Below are 24,117 nucleotides of genomic sequence, written 5' to 3'. Positions count from 1 at the left end.
TATTTTACTCGTAAAATTGATAATCGAGGCATTTCAAAGTGACGAGTGTCATGTACTTGCCATTTTTAGCATTGATACAAGATAATTGTCATTTAGGGTCAACAACCTCGTCTCAGGTTCTATATATTTTAGCCCTAAAATTGATAAACGAGACATTTCAAAGTGACCAGTGCCATGTATTTGCGATTTTTCGTATTGATACAAGATAATTATCATTTAGGGTCGACAAGCTCGTCCCAGTTTCTATGTATTTTAGCCGTAAAATTGATACACGAGGCATTTCAAAGTGACCAGTGCCATGTATTTGCGATTTTTCGCATTGATACAGGATAATTGTCAATTAGGGTCAACAACTTCGTCTCAGGTTCTCTATATTTTAGCCGTAAAATTGATCGACGAGGCATTTAAAAGAGACAAATGTCTCATATATTTGCGATTCTTCGTGTTGATACAAGATAATTGTACGTGAGGGACGACAAGCTCGTCTCAGGCTCTATATATTTTAGTTGTATAATTGATAAACGAGGCATTTCAAAGTGACGAGTGTCATGTATTTGGAATTTTTCGTATTGATACAAGATAATTGTCATTTAGGGACGACAAGCTCGTTAAAGTTTCTATGTATTGTAACCCTAAAATTGATAAACGAGACATTTCAAAGTGACCAGTGCCATGTATTTGCGATTTTTCGCATTGGTACAGGATAATTGTCACTTAGGGTCGACAACCTCGACTCAGGTTCTATGTATTTTAGCCGTATAATTGATAAACGAGACATTTCAAAGTGACCAGTGCCATGTATTTGCTATTTTTCGTATTGATACAAGATAATTGTCATTTAGGGTCAACAACCTCGTCTCAGGTTCTATATATTTTAGCCGTAAAATTGATAAACGACGCATTTAAAAGAAGTGAGTGTCATGTATTAGCTATTTTTCGCATTGATACAAGATAATTGTCATTTAGGGTCGACAAGCTCGTCCCAGTTTCTATGTATTTTAGCCGTAAAATTGATACAAGAGGCATTTCAAAGTGACCAGTGCCATGTATTTGCGATTTTTCGCATTGATACAGGATAATTGTCAATTAGGGTCAACAACTTCGTCTCAGGTTCTCTATATTTTAGCCGTAAAATTGATCGACGAGGCATTTAAAAGAGACAAATGTCTCATATATTTGCGATTCTTCGTGTTGATACAAGATAATTGTACGTTAGGGACGACAAGCTCGTCTCAGGCTCTATATATTTTAGTTGTATAATTGATAAACGAGGCATTTCAAAGTGACGAGTGTCATGTATTTGCGATTTTTCGTATTGATACAAGATAATTGTCACTTAGGGTCGACAACCTCCTCTCGGGTTTTATATATTTTAGCCGTATAATTGATAAACGAGGCATTTCAAAGTAACGAGTGTCATATATTTGCTATTTTTCGTATTGATACAAGATAATTGTCATTTAGGGTCAACAACCTCGTCTCAGGTTTTATATATTTTAGCCGTAAAATTGATAAACGACGCATTTAAAAGAAGTGAGTGTCATGTATAAGCTATTTTTCGTATTGATACAAGATAATTGTCATTTAGGGTCGACAATCTCGTCCCAGTTTCTATGTATTTTAGTCGTAAAATTGATAAACGAGGCATTTCTAAGTGACCAGTGCCATGTATTTGCGATTTTTCGCATTGATACAGGATAATTGTCAATTAGGGTCAACAACTTCGTCTCAGGTTCTCTATATTTTAGCCGTAAAATTGATCGACGAGGCATTTAAAAGAGACAAATGTCTCATATATTTGCGATTCTTCGTGTTGATACAAGATAATTGTACGTTAGGGACGACAAGCTCGTCTCAGGCTCTATATATTTTAGTTGTATAATTGATAAACGAGGCATTTCAAAGTGACGAGTGTCATGTATTTGGAATTTTTCGTATTGATACAAGATAATTGTCATTTAGGGACGACAAGCTCGTTAAAGTTTCTATGTATTTTAACCTAAAATTGATAAACGAGACATTTCAAAGTGACCAGTGCCATGTATTTGCGATTTTTCGCATTGGTACAGGATAATTGTCACTTAGGGTCGGCAACCTCGTCTCAGGTTCTATGTATTTTAGCCGTATAATTGATAAACGAGACATTTCAAAGTGACCAGTGCCATGTATTTGCTATTTTTCGTATTGATGCAAGATAATTGTCATTTAGGGTCGACAAGCTCGTCCCAGTTTCTATGTATTTTAGCCGCAAAGTTGATAAACGAGGCATTTAAAAGAGACAGATGTCTCATATATTTGCGATTCTTCGCGTTGATACAAGATAAATGTCATTTGGGGTGAACAACGTCTCAGGTTCTATATATTCTACTCGTATAATTGATAAACGAGGCATTTCAAAGTGACGAGTGTCATGTACTTGCCATTTTTAGCATTGATACAACATAATTGTCATTTAGGGTCAACAACCTCGTCTCAGGTTCTATATATTTTAGCCGTAAAATTGATCGACGAGGCATTTAAAAGAGACAAATGTCTCATATATTTGCGATTCTTCGTGTTGATACAAGATAATTGTACGTTAGGGACGACAAGCTCGTCTCAGGCTCTATATATTTTAGTTGTATAATTGATAAACGAGGCATTTCAAAGTGACGAGTGTCATGTATTTGCGATTTTTCGTATTGATACAAGATAATTGTCATTTAGGGACGACAAGCTCGTTAAAGTTTCCATGTATTTTAACCCTAAAATTGATAAACGAGACATTTCAAAGTGACCAGTGCCATGTATTTGCGATTTTTCGCATTGGTACAGGACAATTGTCACTTAGGGTCGACAACCTCGTCTCAGGTTCTATGTATTTTAGCCGTATAATTGATAAACGAGGCATTTCAAAGTAACGAGTGTCATGTATTTGCTATTTTTCGTATTGATACAAGATAATTGTCATTTAGGGTCAACAACCTCGTCTCAGGCTCTATATATTTTAGCCGTAAAATTGATAAACAACGCATTTAAAAGAAGTGAGTGTCATGTATTAGCTATTTTTCGTATTGATGCAAGATAATTGTCATTTAGGGTCGACAAGCTCGTCCCAGTTTCTATGTATTTTATCCCTAAAATTGATAAACGAGGCATTTCAAAGTGACCAGTGCCATGTATTTGCGATTTTTCGCATTGATACAGGATAATTGTCAATTAGGGTCAACAACTTCGCCTCAGGTTCTCTATATTTTAGCCGTAAAATTGATCGACGAGGCATTTAAAAGAGACAAATGTCTCATATATTTGCGATTCTTCGTGTTGATACAAGATAATTGTACGTTAGGGACGACAAGCTTGTCTCAGGCTCTATATATTTTAGTTGTATAATTGATAAACGAGGCATTTCAAAGTGACGAGTGTCATGTATTTGCGATTTTTCGTATTGATACAAGATAATTGTCATTTAGGGACGACAAGCTCGTTAAAGTTTCTATGTATTTTAACCCTAAAATTGATAAACGAGACATTTCAAAGTGACCAGTGCCATGTATTTGCGATTTTTCGCATTAGTACAGGACAATTGTCACTTAGGGTCGACAACCTCGTCTCAGGTTCTATGTATTTTAGCCGTATAATTGATAAACGAGGCATTTCAAAGTAACGAGTGTCATGTATTTGCTATTTTTCGTATTGATACAAGATAATTGTCATTTAGGGTCAACAACCTCGTCTTAGGTTCTATATATTTTAGCCGTAAAATTGATAAACAACGCATTTAAAAGAAGTGAGTGTCATGTATTAGCTATTTTTCGTATTGATGCAAGATAATTGTCATTTAGGGTCGACAAGCTCGTCCCAGTTTCTATGTATTTTAGCCGCAAAGTTGATAAACGAGGCATTTAAAAGAGACAGATGTCTCATATATTTGCGATTCTTCGCGTTGATACAAGATAAATGTCATTTGGGGTGAACAACGTCTCAGGTTCTATATATTCTACTCGTATAATTGATAAACGAGGCATTTCAAAGTGACGAGTGTCATGTACTTGCCATTTTTAGCATTGATACAACATAATTGTCATTTAGGGTCAACAACCTCGTCTCAGGTTCTATATATTTTACTCGTAAAATTGATAATCGAGGCATTTCAAAGTGACGAATGTCATGTAATTGCTATTTTTAGCATTGATACAAGATAATTGTCATTTAGGGTCAACAACCTCGTCTCAGGTTCTCTATATTTTAGCCGTAAAATTGATAAACGACGCTTTTAAAAGAAGTGAGTGTCATGTATTAGCTATTTTTCGTATTGATGCAAGATAATTGTCATTTAGGGTCGACAAACTCGTCCCAGTTTCTATGTATTTTATCCCTAAAATTGATAAACGAGGCATTTCAAAGTGACCAGTGCCATGTATTTGCGATTTTTCGCATTGATACAGGATAATTGTCAATTAGGGTCAACAACTTCGTCTCAGGTTCTCTATATTTTAGCCGTAAAATTGATCGACGAGGCATTTAAAAGAGACAAATGTCTCATATATTTGCGATTCTTCGTGTTGATACAAGATAATTGTACGTTAGGGACGACAAGCTTGTCTCAGGCTCTATATATTTTAGTTGTATAATTGATAAACGAGGCATTTCAAAGTGACGAGTGTCATGTATTTGCGATTTTTCGTATTGATACAAGATAATTGTCATTTAGGGACGACAAGCTCGTTAAAGTTTCTATGTATTTTAACCCTAAAATTGATAAACGAGACATTTCAAAGTGACCAGTGCCATGTATTTGCGATTTTTCGCATTAGTACAGGACAATTGTCACTTAGGGTCGACAACCTCGTCTCAGGTTCTATGTATTTTAGCCGTATAATTGATAAACGAGGCATTTCAAAGTAACGAGTGTCATGTATTTGCTATTTTTCGTATTGATACAAGATAATTGTCATTTAGGGTCAACAACCTCGTCTTAGGTTCTATATATTTTAGCCGTAAAATTGATAAACAACGCATTTAAAAGAAGTGAGTGTCATGTATTAGCTATTTTTCGTATTGATGCAAGATAATTGTCATTTAGGGTCGACAAGCTCGTCCCAGTTTCTATGTATTTTAGCCGCAAAGTTGATAAACGAGGCATTTAAAAGAGACAGATGTCTCATATATTTGCGATTCTTCGCGTTGATACAAGATAAATGTCATTTGGGGTGAACAACGTCTCAGGTTCTATATATTCTACTCGTATAATTGATAAACGAGGCATTTCAAAGTGACGAGTGTCATGTACTTGCCATTTTTAGCATTGATACAACATAATTGTCATTTAGGGTCAACAACCTCGTCTCAGGTTCTATATATTTTACTCGTAAAATTGATAATCGAGGCATTTCAAAGTGACGAATGTCATGTAATTGCTATTTTTAGCATTGATACAAGATAATTGTCATTTAGGGTCAACAACCTCGTCTCAGGTTCTCTATATTTTAGCCGTAAAATTGATAAACGACGCTTTTAAAAGAAGTGAGTGTCATGTATTAGCTATTTTTCGTATTGATGCAAGATAATTGTCATTTAGGGTCGACAAACTCGTCCCAGTTTCTATGTATTTTATCCCTAAAATTGATAAACGAGGCATTTCAAAGTGACCAGTGCCATGTATTTGCGATTTTTCGCATTGATACAGGATAATTGTCAATTAGGGTCAACAACTTCGTCTCAGGTTCTCTATATTTTAGCCGTAAAATTGATCGACGAGGCATTTAAAAGAGACAAATGTCTCATATATTTGCGATTCTTCGTGTTGATACAAGATAATTGTACGTTAGGGACGACAAGCTTGTCTCAGGCTCTATATATTTTAGTTGTATAATTGATAAACGAGGCATTTCAAAGTGACGAGTGTCATGTATTTGCGATTTTTCGTATTGATACAAGATAATTGTCATTTAGGGACGACAAGCTCGTTAAAGTTTCTATGTATTTTAACCCTAAAATTGATAAACGAGACATTTCAAAGTGACCAGTGCCATGTATTTGCGATTTTTCGCATTAGTACAGGACAATTGTCACTTAGGGTCGACAACCTCGTCTCAGGTTCTATGTATTTTAGCCGTATAATTGATAAACGACGCATTTAAAAGAAGTGAGTGTCATGTATTTGCTATTTTTCGTATTGATACAAGATAATTATCATTTAGGGTCGACAGGCTCGTCCCAGGTTCCGTATATTTTAGCCGTAAATTGATAAACGACGCATTTAAAAGAAGTGAGTGTCATGTATTTGCTATTTTTCGTATTGATACAAGATAATTGTCATTTAGGGTCGACAAGCTCGTCCCAGTTTTTATGTATTTTAGCCGTAAAATTGATAAACGAGGCATTTTAAAGAGACAAATGTCTCATACAGTTGCGATTCTTCGTGTTCGTGTAAGATAATTGTCATTTAGGGTGGACAACCTCATCTCAGTTTCTATATATTTTAGTCGTAAAATTGATAAACGAGGCATTTAAAAGAGACAAATGTCTCATATAGTCCCGATTCTTCGTGTTGATACAAGAGAATTGTCATTTAGGGTCGACAACCTCGTCTCAGGTCCTGTATGTTTTAGTCGTAAAATTGCTAAACGAGGCATTTCAATGTGACATGTATTTGCGATTTTTCGAATTGAAACAACATAATTGTCATTTAGGGTCAACAACCTCGTCTCAGGTTTTATATATTTTAACCTGAAAATTGATAAACAAGGCATTCAAAAGAGACAAAAGTCTCATATATTTGCTATTCTTCGTGTTGTTACAAGATAATTGTCATTTAGGGTCGACAACCTCGTCTCAGGTTCTATATATTTTAGCCGTAAAATTGCTAAACGAAGCATTTCAAAGTGACATGTATTTGCAGCTTTTCGTATTGATACAAGATAATTGTCATTTGGGGTCAACAACCTCGTCTCAGGTTCTAGATATTTTAGCCGTAAAATTGATAAACGAGGCATTTAAAAGAGACAAATGTCTCATATAGTCCCGATTCTTCGTATTGATACAAGATAATTGTCATTTTGGGACGACAATCACGTCTCAGGTTTCATATATTTTAGTCGTAAAATTGCTAAACGAGGCATTTCAAAGTGACATGTATTTGCGATTTTTCGTATTGGTACAAGATAATTGTCATTTAGGGTCAACAACCTCGTCTCAGGTTTTATATATTTTGACCTCAAAATTGATAAACAAGGCATTAAAAAGAGACAAATGTCTCATTTATTTGCGATTCTTCGTGTTCGTGTAAGATAATTGTCATTTAGGGTGGACAACCTCATCTCAGTTTCTATATATTTTAGTCGTAAAATTGATAAACGAGGCATTTAAAAGAGACAAATGTCTCATATAGTCCCGATTCTTCGTGTTGATACAAGATAATTGTCATTTAGGGTCGACAACCTCGTCTCAGGTCCTGTATGCTTTAGTCGTAAAATTGCTAAACGAGGCATTTCAATGTGACATGTATTTGCGATTTTTCGTATTGAAACAACATAATTGTCATTTAGGGTCAACAACCTCGTCTCAGGTTTTATATATTTTAGTCGTATAATTGCTAAACGAGGCATTTTAAAGTGACATGTATTTGCGATTTTTCGAATTGATACAAGATAATTCTCATTTTGGAACGACAATCACGTCTCGGGTTCCATATATTTTAGTCGTAAAATTGCTAAACGAGGCATTTCAAAGTGACATGTATTTGCTATTCTTCGTGTTGATACGAGATAATTGTATTTTAGGGTCAACAACGTCTCAGTTTCTATATATTTTAGTTGTAAAATTGATTAACGAGGCATTTCAAACTGGCGAGTGTAATGTATTTGCGATTTTTCGTATTGATACAAGATAATTGTCATTTAGGGACGACAATCTCGTCTCAGGTTACAAATATTATAGTTGTAAAATTGATAAACTGGGCACTTCGAAGTGACGAGTGTCATGTATTTGCGATTTTTCGTATTGATACAGGATAATTTGACCTTAGAGTCACCAACCTCTCAAGTTCTATATATTTCAGCCGTAAAATTGATAAACGAGGCACTTCAAAGTGACATGTATTAGCGATTTTCCGTATTGATACAAGACAATTGTACTTTAGGGTCAACAACGTCTCAGTTTCTATATATTTTAGTTGTAAAATTGATTAACGAGGCATTTCAAACTGGCGAGTGTAATGTATTTGCGATTTTTCGTATTGATACAAGATAATTGTCATTTAGGGACGACAATCTCGTCTCAGGTTACAAATATTATAGTTGTAAAATTGATAAACTGGGCACTTCGAAGTGACGAGTGTCATGTATTTGCGATTTTTCGTATTGATACAAGATAATTGTACCTTAGGGACGACAAGCTCGTCTCAGTTTCTGTATATTTTAGTCGTAAAATTGATAAACGAGCCATTTAAAAGAGACAAATGACTCATATATTTGCGATTCTCCGTGTTGATACAAGATAATTGTCATTTGGGGTCAACAACGTCTCAGGTTCTATTTATTATACTCGTAAAATTGATAAACGAGGCATTTTAAAGTGACATGTATTTGCCATTTTTCGCATTGATACAAGATAATTGTCATTTAGGGTCAACAACCTTGTCTCAGGTTTTATATATTTTAGCCGCAAAATTGATAAACGAGGCATTTAAAAGAGACAAATGTCTCATATAATTGCGATTCTTCGTGTTGATACAAGATAATTGTCATTTAGGGTCGACAACCTCGTCTCAGGTTCTATATATTTTAGTCGTAAAATTCCTAAACGAGGCATTTCAAAGTGACATGTATTTCCGATTTTTCGTATTGATACAAGATAATTGTCCATTAGGGTAAACAACCTCGTCTCAGGTTCCATATATTTTAGCCCTATGATTGATAAACAAGGCATTTAAAAGAGACAAATGTCTCATATATTTGCTATTCTTCGTGTTTATACAGGATAATTGTCATTTAGGGTCGACAATCTCGTCTTAGGTTCCATATATTTTAGTCGTAAAGTTGATAAACGAGGCATTTTAAAGTGACATGTATTTGCGACTTTTCGTATTGATACAAGATAATTGTACTTTAGGGTCAACAACGTCTCAGTTTCTATATATTTTAGCCGTAAAATTGATAAACGAGACATTTCAAAGTGACTAATGTCATGTATTTGTGATATTTCGCATTGATAAAGGATAATTGTCATTTATTGTCGACAACCTCGCCTCAGGTTCTAACTACTTTAGCTGTAAATTTGATAAACGAGGTATTTCAAAGCGACGAGTATCATGTATTTGCGATATTTCGTATTGATACAAGATAATTGTCATTTAGAGACGACAACCTCGTCCCAGGTTCTATATATTTTATCCGTGGAATTGATAAACGAGATAATGGAAAGTGACTAGTGTCATATATTTGCGATATGTACATGTCAAGAAAACTTGTTTGGTGATTTTTACGTTCTTGATTAAAGAAAAAGATTTTGACGATAAGTCCAGAAAGAGCCAGTGGTGTTTGTTAAAACAAATTCTATTTGAAATGTTTTTTCTCAGGGTTAATTCTGATACAAACAGCAAACCGTCCTGTTTTTCAAACTACTGAGGTGTCTTAGTACCTCCTCTGTTAGTAAAGATGACACATCCCAGCAAAATTTTTTGTATTTGATGAATTATACCTTCTTCCTCTTAAGAAGTGATATTTTGAAATTTGTGAACGTAAATTTATGAAATAAATAAGAAACCTATTCTACTATAACCTATAGTTCTAATAAAAAAGACGATATGTGCCTTTTTTGCTTAGGTAAATTAAAAAGTATAATTGTCTGAAAATGTTCTTAATTTCTGTAATGTTCTTGTAATAAACGTTTGATAGAGTTATTACAAGCAACATCATAAGCAGTTTCATTCCATTTGTTTCGTATATTGACATCGATGTGTGGTATAGACAACAACAACTTCACACAATCAATATGACCATGAAAAGATGCAAGATGTAATTGTGTGTCATTGTATCTGTTTACGTTGTTAATGTTTGTTACGTCATGATTGATTAAATCTTTCAAAACATCATGATGACCATAACATGCACTGTAGTGATATGCATTCCATTTATATTCATTCACAGCATACACATCGCTACCAGCATCAATCAAACATTTCACTATTGATGGATCATTGTAATATGCAGCTTTCATCAACAGTGTTGTTTTATAAACATCTTTCATTTTAACGATACTTGGATGATCAATAAGAATTGTTTGAAATGTCTTGACATCACCATTTTCAATGATTGTTTCAAGTTCTAAACACAAATTATAAAAACAAAAATAAGTTTTTATTTTTTTTATTTTTTTATTTTTATTTTTTTTTTCTATTTAAAATAATGTTTTCACAGCATAACCTATTCAGCAGGACTACGCTATTGGCTGGGGTCACGTGACATTTTGGTTCAATGTTTCCATTTTTTGCACGTATTACTATTATTAATAAAGAAGAAAAACGCTGTTAGTTTTTATCCTCGATTTTGATTAGGTGCAAACTAACAGTGTACAAATTTCAAACTGCGAGATAAACAGATCAAGTGCGAGTTACAAATTTTAAACTAAAAAAGAAAAATGACATAATTAAAGAAGAAACATTTTGACCTACGCCATCTTTAGTGCATAATTTTTTTATGTGCTACAAATGGCGTATGTACCCTATCACAAATTTCAAATTTTTTGAAGATGTCAAAGTATTCTTGAAAAGGTATTCACAGTTCTTTTTTCACCAAAATCTGACTAATTATTGTTAACTTTGTTTCACTAGAAACTTCTACTCAAGTATCAGTCTGTCATGCCATTTTCTAACAAATCACAATTACACTGTAATTCGTCAATCACAACGTTGGTTCTTGCACATAATAAAATTGAAGAAAGACTTTATCGCAAAAAAAAACTTCCTTTACTTTACTTTCTGAATTTTCTTTTCTTACCTTTCCACCGCGTTATATGTTACATATATTTTTGTGAATAAAAAGAACATCATTATGCTGTTTCAAGCAAAGAAGAACTCGAGATCTTGATTTGTCAAAATATTAGATCTTAAATTTTAGGCTATCCAGGGAACAATTATTAAAGAAAAAAAGTTCTGGGAGAAAGTTATTCAGGGTCAAGAGAATTTCTATACTGGACTGTTCTTACTTGACGACGAAAATCAGCTTGTCCTTAACAACGATTTGAACCTAAAGTTGTTCTTTTGTTATTCGTATTTGCCAGAAAGAAAATGCTCCCGTTCTTATAAAATTATTGTGGTAAAAAAAGCGTGGAAGTCGCTTCGTAGGGCATGTATTCAGTAGAAATTAGCTAGGAGTCATTGTCTAGAAGTGCAGGGGGATTGTTTAGTGAGAAATTATCATTAGTTAGAGTTATCCAGTGCGGGAGTTTTATGTGGATTCTCAAATAGTTTTTAATTTATTTTTTATTTTTTTAAGTCATGAGTGATACGATTAGTTGTTAAGGATAAAAACGGAAGTACAAAAACTGACTTTGATTGGGTTAGCGAGTAAGAATATTTATGGAGCGCGTGGGAAAGAGTGAAAAAAAAAGAATATAGATTTTGTTACGAGTGGTGAAAATTGGAATAATAGAATTACGGCAAACTACAAGTGATTACAAATGGGATTGAAAGTACTGTTAATCATCAAACAACTACAAATAGTCAAATTTCTGCGTAATGCAAGAGAACTAGCCCCAGTCTTTCTCGCCTAAAATCTCTTTCAGCATATCGGTTTTATCTTAAAATAGTTTAAGTTTTGGTGAGAAAGTTTTTTCCAAAGCCTAGCAAACAGAAAAGAACAGTACTATGCGCAGTACACAGCAAAAACAAAATACTTTCAAAGTTGATGAGTACTTGGAGTTGATAGCATTGGAGTAATACTTGTGCTCACGTTATTACATATACAACTTGTTTTAGGTAGTAATAGTCTTTTAGCAATACCACAATTACTGTGTATCGAGAAAAATTAACCTATCTCCACCACATAAAAAGCTTCATACCTTCAAAAGAGTAACTCTTCTTAACAAGCTGGAAACCTTTTGGCTTTGCATTACTAAATAAAAACACCGTTTAATTACATTGCTACTATTTTTTAATCTTTATCAATCTGTACAAGCATTTAACAAACAGGTTGTAGAAATATTTTAATTGTACGTGACAAATATTGAAGCAGTTGTAATGATATATCAATCATTTAAAATAGTTCAATGACAACGAAGTCTGATTCTGATAATTATGGTGATGACTAGTGAAGATGACAAGTAACACATAGCTCTCCGAGGATTTAAAATATACCTACTTCTGTTGTTGTTTTCCAGAAGAAGGATTTACAATTGGTTTCTCGTACTCTATAAAATACAATAACAATTTTTTAAAATTCGCACAATTTATGTTAAAACTTTAATCAATAAAATGAAAACTCACTTTTCAGACTTTCAACTAAGTTCATTAGATCAGTTGTTAATTGGGAATAGTTGGGTTGGGTTTCAACTTCATCAATCAAGTTTCTATAAACAGAATATTCATTGGGATCTACACCAACAGTGGTGACGTCATCTATTGAAATATTTATTTCGCCCAATGGATTTGACAAAATATCTGCTTTGTTCATTTGATGAAGATGTGAATTGAATGTTGGGATAGTTCTTGGAAACGAGGATAGCTTGCGAAGTTGTCGTTCAATTTCCAACTTTTCAGTAACTAACTCAAAATGAGATTTTAAATTAAAAGCTTGAACGTAATCTGTAAACTCTTGTAATTTCTTATTGTCGACAAAACCATCACAAGTCAATTTTGCTTTAAATTCTTCAAATTTCTCATCGAATATCCGCAATAGATCTTCTTCTTCTTTATTTAATATTTTGAGATATTCTTCTAGTCGTTTTAACTTTCTTTCATTTAATTTTTGAACAAATACTTCCCTTTCTTTCTCTAAATTTGTTAGAGCGTCATGGTATTTCCTAGTTAACATTTCCAACACCACTTTTGTTTCATCGAATGAAGTGATAAACGCTTGGAACCACTTTTTGGCTTCCAGTCCAAAATCATCCATCGATTTAATTCTGTGATTCTTATGTTGTCTGTGTGTGCAATATACACATGTTAACAAATGTTCACAATCAATACAGACAAATTTTGCAAGCGAGTCGTGTTGCTTACACAATGGTTGGAGTTCTTGCAATTTTTGATTGAAAATGACATTGATATATGATTTGTTGGAACAAGAATGAAGATTTTGACATTTTTTACAGATCTTTAAACTGCATGTTGTACAGGAATAGCTGATTATCTGCTTACATTCTTTACTTTGCTGACATAAAGATTTAACATTTTTACCAGGTGAACTATGGATAAAGTAAAATTAATTATTTTATTAAAAACACTCTATATAACCAAATTATATATTATAGTGAGTTTCCTAACATATGCTATACACTTTTTATGACGACCATGAGTTGCTGTTTTTCTTACTTTGTTCTTATATTTTGAACACCTGTTACTTACGTTAAATTATAAATATTTGGTATAAAATTTCTGCTTTAAAATACCATTTTTCTATTTGTTTGTTATTTTTTTATGAAGTACTTTCAGCTTTGTAATTTTTTTTCTTTGTTCACATCCAAATGAACTGAAATGTTAGGAACTAAAAAAATTTTCATAAAATTATGTCTGTGTTATTTCCATGCGCGTTTGTCTAAAATAAAAATTCCTACAATTACTGAGAAAGGTACAGAATGAGCGTTTTTCAGTATTATGTGCATACAATTAACTTACATTTTGTCCAAAATGCCAGTTAATGTAAACACAGTCATTAACGAGGATGTTGTTTGTTCGTGAGTAATTGTTGTCTTTTTAGTACATCTTACTGGACAAGGCAGTTCAGCACTCCCATCTTCCATAAATACTAAAATACCATCTAGACAACCTTGACAATAAGTGTGTCCACAGTTTAATTGTTTAGGCTGATGATAGGTGTCTAAACAGATCTTGCATTCCAACATTGCAGCAAGCTCAACTTTTGATAAAGCCATTTTACTTCTAAAAAAAAAAATATTTCAAGTATCTTATTTATTACTGCTGAGTGAGATTTTTCAGTATATTATTGATGAACAGTATTACTTCAAATGCTCGGGATTAAACTTTTGTTAAGAGCAAACCTCGCCACGCATTCTGATAAGAAGAGACTTTTACAGTGATTTCACACAGTTAAGTAAGGTTTAAAAATATACAAGTAATTTACAAAATGAATAAAAAATTAATTTCGTGTGAATCAGCATAAAATTTAAAAATATTATCTGCATTCCAATGCATAAATATTCATGTCAATGACAGGATTATTTATGTACAAGGATGCATAGCTTTTGAATTCAGCATTTGTGCAATTTCTTATATTGTTTAGATCGATGCTTACATTACGATGCATGACAAATAAAGTGTACTCTGTGTCCTATCACTACAAGCCAATAAAATGAATTAAACTAATATTTTGTGAAAAAAGAAATTAAGAATCGAGATTATGAATCTAAAAATATACCCCTCCAAAATTCAGCATAATCACAAAACATTTAAAACCTAGAATACACGCAATTGCATCACACCCACAATAACAGATAAGCTTTTGGAATAAACAGCCTTTATTTTAGCAAATGCAATATATAGCTTTCTGTCAACCAATGAATTTTTAATTTAAGTCGTAACATATTCCCCCTTACATAAACTCTGTCTTGGAATTATTTTTTTAAATTATTTACCAAAAATATACAAAACTCTCTCTTCTAACTTGTGTTTTCAAAAATATCTTTCACAATGCTCAAACAACAAATGACACGCCAGCGTTTGTCCAGTAATAAAACTGATTAAACAGTGGAATAATAGACCTCTTTTGTTGCCATAGCTCGTATCTTCTTTTAGAAGCTCTTCATCGTAGAAGCTTTAAGACACTCCGTAATTTGTTGTCATTAAATGTTTATAGTTGTCATATAATTTTAAGTATAATCACGATAGTCTGTTATTCGCTATAATTGTATTCTTGATTTTCATATCATTGAAAATCTTGTAATTCATAATATATGTAACGTGTGTACCCTTACGACCACTGATTTCAAATTTAATTGAAAATCAGAAATCCAAAATTTTAGTAGAAATACATTTTTTAATACTTTATTATTTTGAAATTCAAAATTGAGTGCAGGGTTTACCAGATTCCGGGTTGAACTAACGCTGCAACGACTTTCGAGCATTCGTGGACCGAGTCTAACATTAAAAAAATTCGAAATAGCAATTTTCTTTCGTTGTATATTAAAAAAATTCTTTTTACTTCATTATCGTTTTTAAGATCAAAAAATTGAAAAAATAATATAACTTCGTATAAAGTTCAATTTCTTTTTTATCACGTCTTGCGCGTAGTTAGATCAATTCTCGTATATACATGTAAATTTCCAGCCTGAGATATAACTAGATGACCTGAAAAGATGTAAGTGATGAAAAGTGAGAATTTGAAAATAAGGTGTTGAAGAAAAGTCGATAGATAATGTGAAATGGTATTCTGTGACATGTCACTACGAGCTAATAAAATGTATTCAACTGTTTTTTTGTGAAAAAAAAATAAAGAATCGAGATTATGAATCTAAAAGTATACCCCTCCAAAATTCAGCATAATCACCAAACATTAAACTTAGAATAAACAATTTAATAAGAAAAGAAAATTTATTTTTTCTCAGCAAAAATGATTCGATCAACTTACGAAGGAAGTAATAATAAGCCGAAATAATATTTTACTTACAGCACAATCAATCGAGTATTTTCAAGACCGAAATTTTTCGGTGTTATGTTTTTTTCTGCAACGCTACCCTTCTTATCAGACAGCCTTTATTTAAAGCAAATGCAATATATGGCTTTCTGTTCTGTAAAACAATCAATTTACTTTTCCAAACCAAATATAACGTAAACGGTTAAATTTAATTGATATTTAACGTCGTAAGATCTGTACTGGAAGTATTTTTAAAACTACAGAAATGAACAAAACGTTTTAACTTGTGCTTTTAAAAACAACTTTCACAATACTCAAACAACTTAACACAAATGACACACGCCAAAAATATTTAATTAAACAGTGAAACAATAGACGTCTTTTGTTGCCATAGCTCGTATTTGCTTTTAGAAGCTCTTTATTGTAGGAGTTAAGGGACACTCCGTTATTTGTTGTTTTTTAAAACCTTAATTATCCTATAGTTTTTGAGTAAAATCACGGTAATTTTGTACGGCATTCCTGACACTTCTAGGCAGACATATTATTTTTGTTACCAGTATTACTTTAATTGACTTTTGTTTATTATGCCTTAATCTAAGATTTCTTCTGTTGGTCCAGAAAATTTGTTCACACACTTCGACAATCTATTATAGAACAGATTAAAAGGCGTTATAATTGGTATAATATTGCAAATTCTCGATTAACATTCGGCTGTAAAAAAGTTGGAGTTAGGAGGATAGGTTTGATGTGAATCTCGTCCAGGGATTCTTAGTTTCTTTATATTGATTCCGTTCAAACAATGAAACCTATGATGTCCAGAGAGAAGACTGGGTTAACCCCATGCATCATGTGCGTTATAAAAATCTAAAAATATAAAGTAAAAATTTGAATTTAATCAAATAACACAAAAAGAACAAAAAACAGTGAACAAGTTCTCCTAATGGGTTATTACCGTTTATTCAGTTCTTACAGAAAAATGAAGTCAAATAACCAACAATACTGCTTCCAATTTGTTATTGCCGTGGTGCCACGAAATGGCTGGTAAATTAAATTTAGAAAAGTTCTTAAAAAAAGCTTTGTTCGTCTTTTATAACTTCCATAAAACACCTAAAATAGATCTACAATGGAAAAGATAAAAAAATAAAAAAAGAAGGCATGCGACTAAGCAAAAGGTCATCTTCGGACCATTTGGTTTTCTGTTATTATTTACACACTAAGCAAAAAAAAAGCAAAAAAAGACTTTAAAACCTACTTCTCAAAAATATCACTCATGTCTGTACATGGTACAGATTTAATACACCCTAAAATTTTATTTTTTATTTATTACATTTATGACTTTTTGAAGAGAATATGCTACAGATTGTACATTGTGTCCTTTTTTGGAAACGTTCGGATCATTTCTAAAACACACGCAAAACATATTCAAAAATATAATGTTTTGCTGTATTTTAAAGAAAAGTTGAACATGAAACTATTTTATGTTTAATTCTTAAAATGACTACTTTGACAACAAATAAATAAGTATGTTCCACAAATTGATATCTATATTTTTTAAACATTTTACTGAAAATTCATGACTGTGTTGAGAAAAAATAAGTAAGTTTAAGATAAATAATATTCAGCACTCAATGATGTAAACAAAACTGGCATTTCTTAGCTAAAAAGACAATTGGGGACTTCTTTTACAGAACAGAATAGTCAACTTTGAAATAGAACATGTGGATCTGAGCATGTGCCTTCTGCTTTTTGTTTTTTTTTCAAATAATATCCAAATTATATGTGAAGGGTTAAGTTAAATTAAGACATTTGAAAGAGATCTGATTCAGCTTGATTTGATCAGATCACAATGGTCATAATACTAATTTGAAATAATATCTCACTTGTACAACCACCAAGAAATCCAACTGAACCACATTATTATGATTCCAAACGGTAAATTGCGTCATAAAACTATTATTTGTTTGACGAGGATAAATTTAAAAGTATGATTTGTTCCTGTTGGAGAGTTTTAATCTCGAAGGTAAAAGATACACAACGCAGATAAAAAATACAGGTGAAGAAAAAGAAAATCTGTGCCTTTCCTGGGAGAGTTACAAAACAAGATGGACTTTTCATTATCATTTTAGGCAAATGTCAATTAAGCTTTTAGTCAGCACTTTTTTATGTTTCACAACAAAATATCAAAATATCTTAGATCTGAGTTAACAAGCCTAAAATTTTCGATCGCTTTTAAAAAAAATATTTAGCGTATTTGAACTCAGGATCAAAATTTATATAAACATGCAAATTATAAAGCTTGTAGACTAAGTGCAACTGCCAGTATTAACGCATAACATTCGAAAATCGCTGGTTTTTCTTGTGATAAAAACAAAACAAATCATAAAGCAAAAAAGAACGGTCACTTACAATCCGGTCTAAATTAAAGCTGAAATAGTTCGGTTTGTGATTTAAAATTTTAAGTTCACCAACTGCGGATAAATAACACCTTGATCACTGAATCGGCTTCACTGTAATACACATTTCCCGAATTTTTTTCTTTTAAGTTTTAGAAGTTTATTGTTTTGATTTTAAGATCATTTTCAGCATCAATGAATTTGTGTGTATAAATTTTTAACTTGGTGGTGTTAATGTTACGGTCAAAGTCTCTTTCTGACTTTTACTAATAAGTTTCTGTTTCAAGCAGAGTTTAATAAGTTGATTAATAAGTTGAGAAATAGCAGCGGTACATCAAAGAAAACTAACTCAAAACTAAAATATTTAATAAAACAGTGAAACAATAGACGTCTTTTGTTGCCATAGCTCGTATTTGCTTTTAGAAGCTCTTCATTGTAGGAGTTAAGAGACACTCCGTTATTTTTTTTAAAACCTTAATTATTCTATAGTTTTTGAGTAAAATCACGGTAATTTTGTACGGAATTCCTGACACTTCCAGGCAGATATATTGTTTTGTTACCAGTATTACTTTAATTGACTTTTGGTTAATATGCCTTAATCTAATATTTCTTCAATTGGTTCAGAAAATTTGTTGACACTCTTCGACAGTCCATTATAGAACACATTAAAAGGCGTTATAATTGGTATAATATTTTAAATTCTCGATTAACATTCGATTGTAACAAAGTTGGACTTAGGGGGGACATGTTTGAGAGTCAACAACGTCCCTGGTTCTATATATTTTAGCCGCAGAATTGACAAACAGGCATTCGAAAGTGACGCGTGTCATTTATTTGCGATTTTTCGTATCGAAACAGGACTAGCCGAGAGACTAAACCCAACGTCGAAACGCCGTGTTTAGAAACGCCGTTGAACACCCAAGCACCTAATAAGCCTAATAAGAACTGAAAACAGTGTTCTCAATAAGAGCTTTGTAATAAAAGAAACAAAGCTGTGAACTCGTGTATTCTCCAAAAAACATAAGCATTCAGCAGGAACATTTTGTTTACATGGTTTGACTTGCTTATTATTTCCATAATAATGAAATTCGGCAATCAAGTCAAAGCCAGCCTCCTTTTTGCCCTTCTCTGATCTTGAATCAGTTTTTTCTTCAAATGTAAATTTAAAATATTTGTGAAGTAATTTTTCCACAACAAGCGAGATGTAAAGAATGACCAACTTGACGAAGAATATTATTCACAATTTAACAAAGGAAGAATGCTTAAAGTATTGACGCTGACTACTTAGACAATGGCAGGTTTTTAATTGGTTACCATAGCAATTCGCTGCAACTTTATATATCCTTGCCTCAGTCTTTTGAAATAATAATGAAGGCCTTACGATACAGTTTTTTCCTTGTTGTTGGTAAGATGTTATCATAAAATAGGCGCGATAAGATTGACCGTTAATTTAATAACAATTTTGTCAGGAAACGATCTTTTGATGATACAAAGCTAGTTTTGTCCGCCTTGATTTTTAATCTTGTTTTCTCCTAATACTCCCAGAAGAGAGCACTTTTGTTTGAAACTTACTTTTACAACTTATTGATGGCCATAGAAAACGCGCCTACGTAATTTTCTCTGCTTTTGTATTTTACCGACCGGTGCGCGCTCTTATACTAAAACATTATAGGGAATCATTACAAGAAAATAATAACTCCACTTCAAGATTCCTGCCGAGATACTGGACGGCAAGCAAATATAAAAAATCATGGAACTTCTTAAGACAGAATAAATGTGTAAAGAATATAGATTGGAATATTTCGAAGCACTATAAAAACATATTGAACTAAATTAAGAAAATAATTTACAAAGAGGTGGCAAGCCACCGCAATGATGAACTCAACCTGTTAGGTCTTTGGAAATAAGCTAGAGGTTGTACTCCTCTAGAGAAAATGCCTCTAAAAGCATAATTCTCCCTTTTTACAAGGAATTAATAAAAAAATATATATAACAAAATAAAAAGGACACAACACATTTGAAAAGATGAACAGAACTTTAACCAAGGGCAGGTAGGTTTCGACCCATATTTCTGAACCTAAGTACCCTGAATGTCTAGCTGGGCCACCTCGAAGAGGTCCGCGGACGGTCATCAGCAGAAACTAGACATCCCTATCTTCCTAAAGTAAACTTTGACCCCTTTCTGTTCAACTGTGCTATTCTTTGTTTTCAACTCAGGTAATAAGTGGAGTCGTTACTCTCCAAAGACAAGATCATGTGTGATCAAACACCCCTGCTATTTTTTTTTGTTTTAACTGGGGTAATAAGTGGAGTCGTCACTCTCCAAAGACAAGACTGAGTGTAGTCAAGCCCCCTTGCTGACTCATTCTGGTTAAAATATTCTTACCTCAGCTCTTCTAAAAAGAAAACACATGACTCGTGACTGTTAATAAGCCGGTCATCACAGAAATTACTGCTCTATCGTTGCAATGTATCCACCTGTGAACCATTTGGTCGAAGGCTATGGTTGTGTAGTGACCATTATTTAAGTTGCCGCAATGGTTGATAATAGCCCTTAAATTTTTACGAAATTTCACTTCTCCATCTACGGTAAAAGGTATGGAAAGGGTACCAGGGTAAGCTGTAATACGAGAGGCAATTTTTTGACACAAGGCCGTTGGCACTGGCAAAACGTTTTAGCTGTAAAATGAGATGGGAACCGCACGACACTATCTCTTTTTGATGGGCGTTACAAAGATGGCAGAAGTAACCATTGGTGTCTGATAACTCCTCGCTTTCAAAGAAATTATCTAAGGAAGATTGTAACGTAGGGTGCAGAGAAAGTTGGATGCATGGTGCTATAACTTCTGTGGAGCTGGTAATATGACATGAATTGCAAGTGGTTGATGTCTTGATGCCAATACTAAAAAGACTTCCAAGAAATGGAAAGTCTAATGACAGACCAGGTAGGAGATATTCAAGAACCTCGGGGACGTCGTGCTGAGCAAAGATATTAAATGCACTTCCCTCCGCAGCTGAGATATGATGTTTCATAGCACGCAAGAAATGGTAGGGATCAACTGGACTTCTAGAAACAGCCAAACTTTGAAGAACACCTACAAATGCTTCGCCTAACTTTGAGGTTGTTTTGCTGACAGAAATGGCTTTTGGTTACTGAAACAGACCACAACGACAGCGAAGGCAGCACAAGCTTCGACAATAATGGCACAATGCTACAGTTTCTCGCCTACCTGATGTCCCCAGATGGTGGGCAACGTGAAAGGAAAAGTTCCTTGCAAGCTTTTAGCGAAGTACCCACAGTGGCAAATGTTTTGGGGGCCCAGCTTATCAATCTATTTAACAAAAAACAAGATCCAAGACAATTTTTTTGTCAATTACCTGGACAAGAAAAACAAGCTGGCAACCTCAAAGCACTACATGTCTTCGCTAATTTCATTCATGGAATTTGCTGTCAGTGAAGGTTTGGAGTTGCCTGAACTTGGTGTGGATGATTTTATAACCGCGAAATTATACTCACATAAATGCCGTAAAACCTATAACAAAGTCATCGATGAGCAACGTTGGGACATAGAAGCTCAAATGAAGCTTTTAGTCAGTCCAAAGCAATGGGCAACATTTGAAAGCAGCAAATTGGCTAGAAATGCGCTAAAACCTTTAGGGACAGCATTAGAAAGCAAAGTTTTCACCCTGTTGGAACACACCAACGTGCGTAATTACTTGATGACTGTTATCGCTTTGCAAAATGCACACAGAGCTGGTGTAGCATCCAATTTAACTTTGGAGGAGTTTGGAAACCGCAAGTTACATGACAGCGATCAAAATATAGTTATACCGTTTATCAAAATTACTGTTGACTTCGCGATTTCTCCTAACCCATATCTTAGCTTTCTAGGTTGTGGCACCGTTTAGATTGGCTTTAGCTTACCAATATTTGTTGCTGTTATAGGAAATAGTTTTTACTGGCGGACCTGGCAATTTATACAGTTCTCCATATGCCCTGCAACATGAATAACTGAAATACATCAGAAGGAGTCTTTAAATCTTCTAAAAATGAATTATGAACATAAGATTTTTACCAGAACTATTTAGGACCAGACTAGACTTGCCTTCGCATCATTCATTTTCAGCGTTACTGGACCCTAAAGTGTGTTTCAGTCTATGTTAAGATAACTATTGTTGCCAGGATTGATACCTTATCGATTTATACAATTGTTTTGTATATGCTGTAAGGCTAAAACTGAATTAGTAATAATGGTAATAATAAATCTCCCTGTACTTTTCACCCATGCGTTGTTTGTTTGGAAGAACACAGATTTTAAGTCAACCAGACTGATGATATAAACAGCATTTAGCATTTCTATTTTCTTAGACCGCATTCAATAATACCAGTTTATTATTCGTTTTTGTGCCTTAACAACAAGGCCGTAAATGCCCACCTGCTGTTCTGGCCGCAAAAGTCTTTTTACTTTTAACTTACGTCAAACTATTACGAAGTCAACAGTCCCATGTTTCATTTGTGTTAATCAAACCAAGTTAACAATATAGACAAAAAACACATGGTTATGACCTTTTTGCGAAATAACATTTCACAACCTAACTAATCTTCCCTGAAATATACAAAATTTATAGTGCAAATCTGCAGCCTAAATCACTTACAGGTGCCAATTTGTGGTTTTAGTATTGCAGAGTGCTTTGATCTTCCTTCTCAGTGGGTTTTCAATATTTTTTATCAAGAGCGCAGCAACATAATTAATATCCATGGATCTCCCAAAATATAGGGAGATTAGTTAAGATAGTTATAAATAAAAAGTTACGTCAACAGAAAATTTTGAGTACCGTCACTAAACCTAGACTTTTTTCTGTTTGGAAACTGCCACTGACATGAATTTGCGCATGATAGTTATTGAGTGATATGCACACATCAAATTTCAAGTTAATTTATTAAAAAATAAGGCGAAAAAAAACACTTTTAGAAATTCACGATGTCGCGTTTCGTTTTTCCAACGAACTCCTTTCTAAAGTTGCGTTTAGTTGCACAAACCCCACTTGACTGTCGTATTCAAAACATAACTCAAAATTAAAAGCAAGAGGGATTTTAGTGGATAGTATATTTCTATGCTATTGGGGTGTCTCAACACGACTAATTTTTTTTAAACTCATTTGGGCCTTATATATATACAGGGGAGATTTGTTACATTGACAACTTTTAACGGTTATTGCGACCATTATTGGGAATGTAGAAAGCACAAAACAAATTTAAAAAAAAATTAATTGAACTTGCAATTGAGCGGACATATTTGTTTTACTCTACCTATAATAGTAAACATTTCTGGTAGGTTTAATTATTTTACAGTTTTAATTAATCTAAACAAAATTAATAACAGCAAAACATAAAAATGAAATGTCAAAAATGAACATATGAGCGCTCCTTAACCAACTTTATAACGCCTCATTGAAAACAAATAGTTTCCAGTATTCTAAACTGTATTGATAGCCAAGAAAGAATGGACCTATTATTTTGTAATGATTTGCAACTGCTTTATTTGGTTTTTTAGCAAAACAAAAAAAAGGAAAACACCATTGATAAATAACTTGGTAAGTGTATTATCATTATTATTATTCGTCGTATTCATGAATAAACAATTTATCACAATAATTTCACATTTTTCAGTCGCGCTATATGCTGAATTTATTACTCACAGAATTGCGCATGCCGGGATCAATAAGATAAAGGTCTTTTTGGTCGTTGGATACTGTGTTCCAAATACTGCGTCGTGTTATTCGTGGTGTTTAGCGTTGCATGTACACGGTATAGACATTGCCTTACAACATTGCTCGCTGTGCTTTGATATTGTGTTTACCATATATTCAAGTCGTGTTGAGAAGTATACCAGTCCAAGCACAAGTGTGACAGTGCAATCAAACGTATAGCT

The 24,117-nt window shown here is 33.3% G+C and overlaps 1 protein-coding gene across 1 annotated transcript; it reads right to left on the bottom strand.

Annotated features, from left to right (window-relative positions):
* Nucleotides 1-8,955: 8,955 nt before the first annotated feature.
* Nucleotides 8,956-18,629, bottom strand: LOC130649127 (E3 ubiquitin-protein ligase TRIM56-like). The gene is made up of 6 exons (XM_057455347.1): nucleotides 15,825-18,629; nucleotides 13,817-14,080; nucleotides 12,467-13,386; nucleotides 12,342-12,390; nucleotides 12,043-12,095; nucleotides 8,956-10,307 (listed from the first exon to the last, which is right to left on the bottom strand). Exons 2-6 carry the CDS (start codon nucleotides 14,071-14,073, stop codon nucleotides 9,841-9,843), a joined length of 1,746 nt encoding a protein of 581 aa, XP_057311330.1. The 5' UTR covers nucleotides 14,074-14,080; nucleotides 15,825-18,629; the 3' UTR covers nucleotides 8,956-9,840.
* Between the last annotated feature and the right edge of the window lie 5,488 nt (nucleotides 18,630-24,117).

The sequence above is a fragment of the Hydractinia symbiolongicarpus genome, chromosome 1, assembly GCF_029227915.1.
Source record: "Hydractinia symbiolongicarpus strain clone_291-10 chromosome 1, HSymV2.1, whole genome shotgun sequence".
Lineage (NCBI taxonomy): Eukaryota > Metazoa > Cnidaria > Hydrozoa > Anthoathecata > Hydractiniidae > Hydractinia > Hydractinia symbiolongicarpus.
The sequence above is the reverse complement of the archived record's forward strand: the minus strand, read 5'-3'. Positions and strand labels throughout refer to the sequence as shown.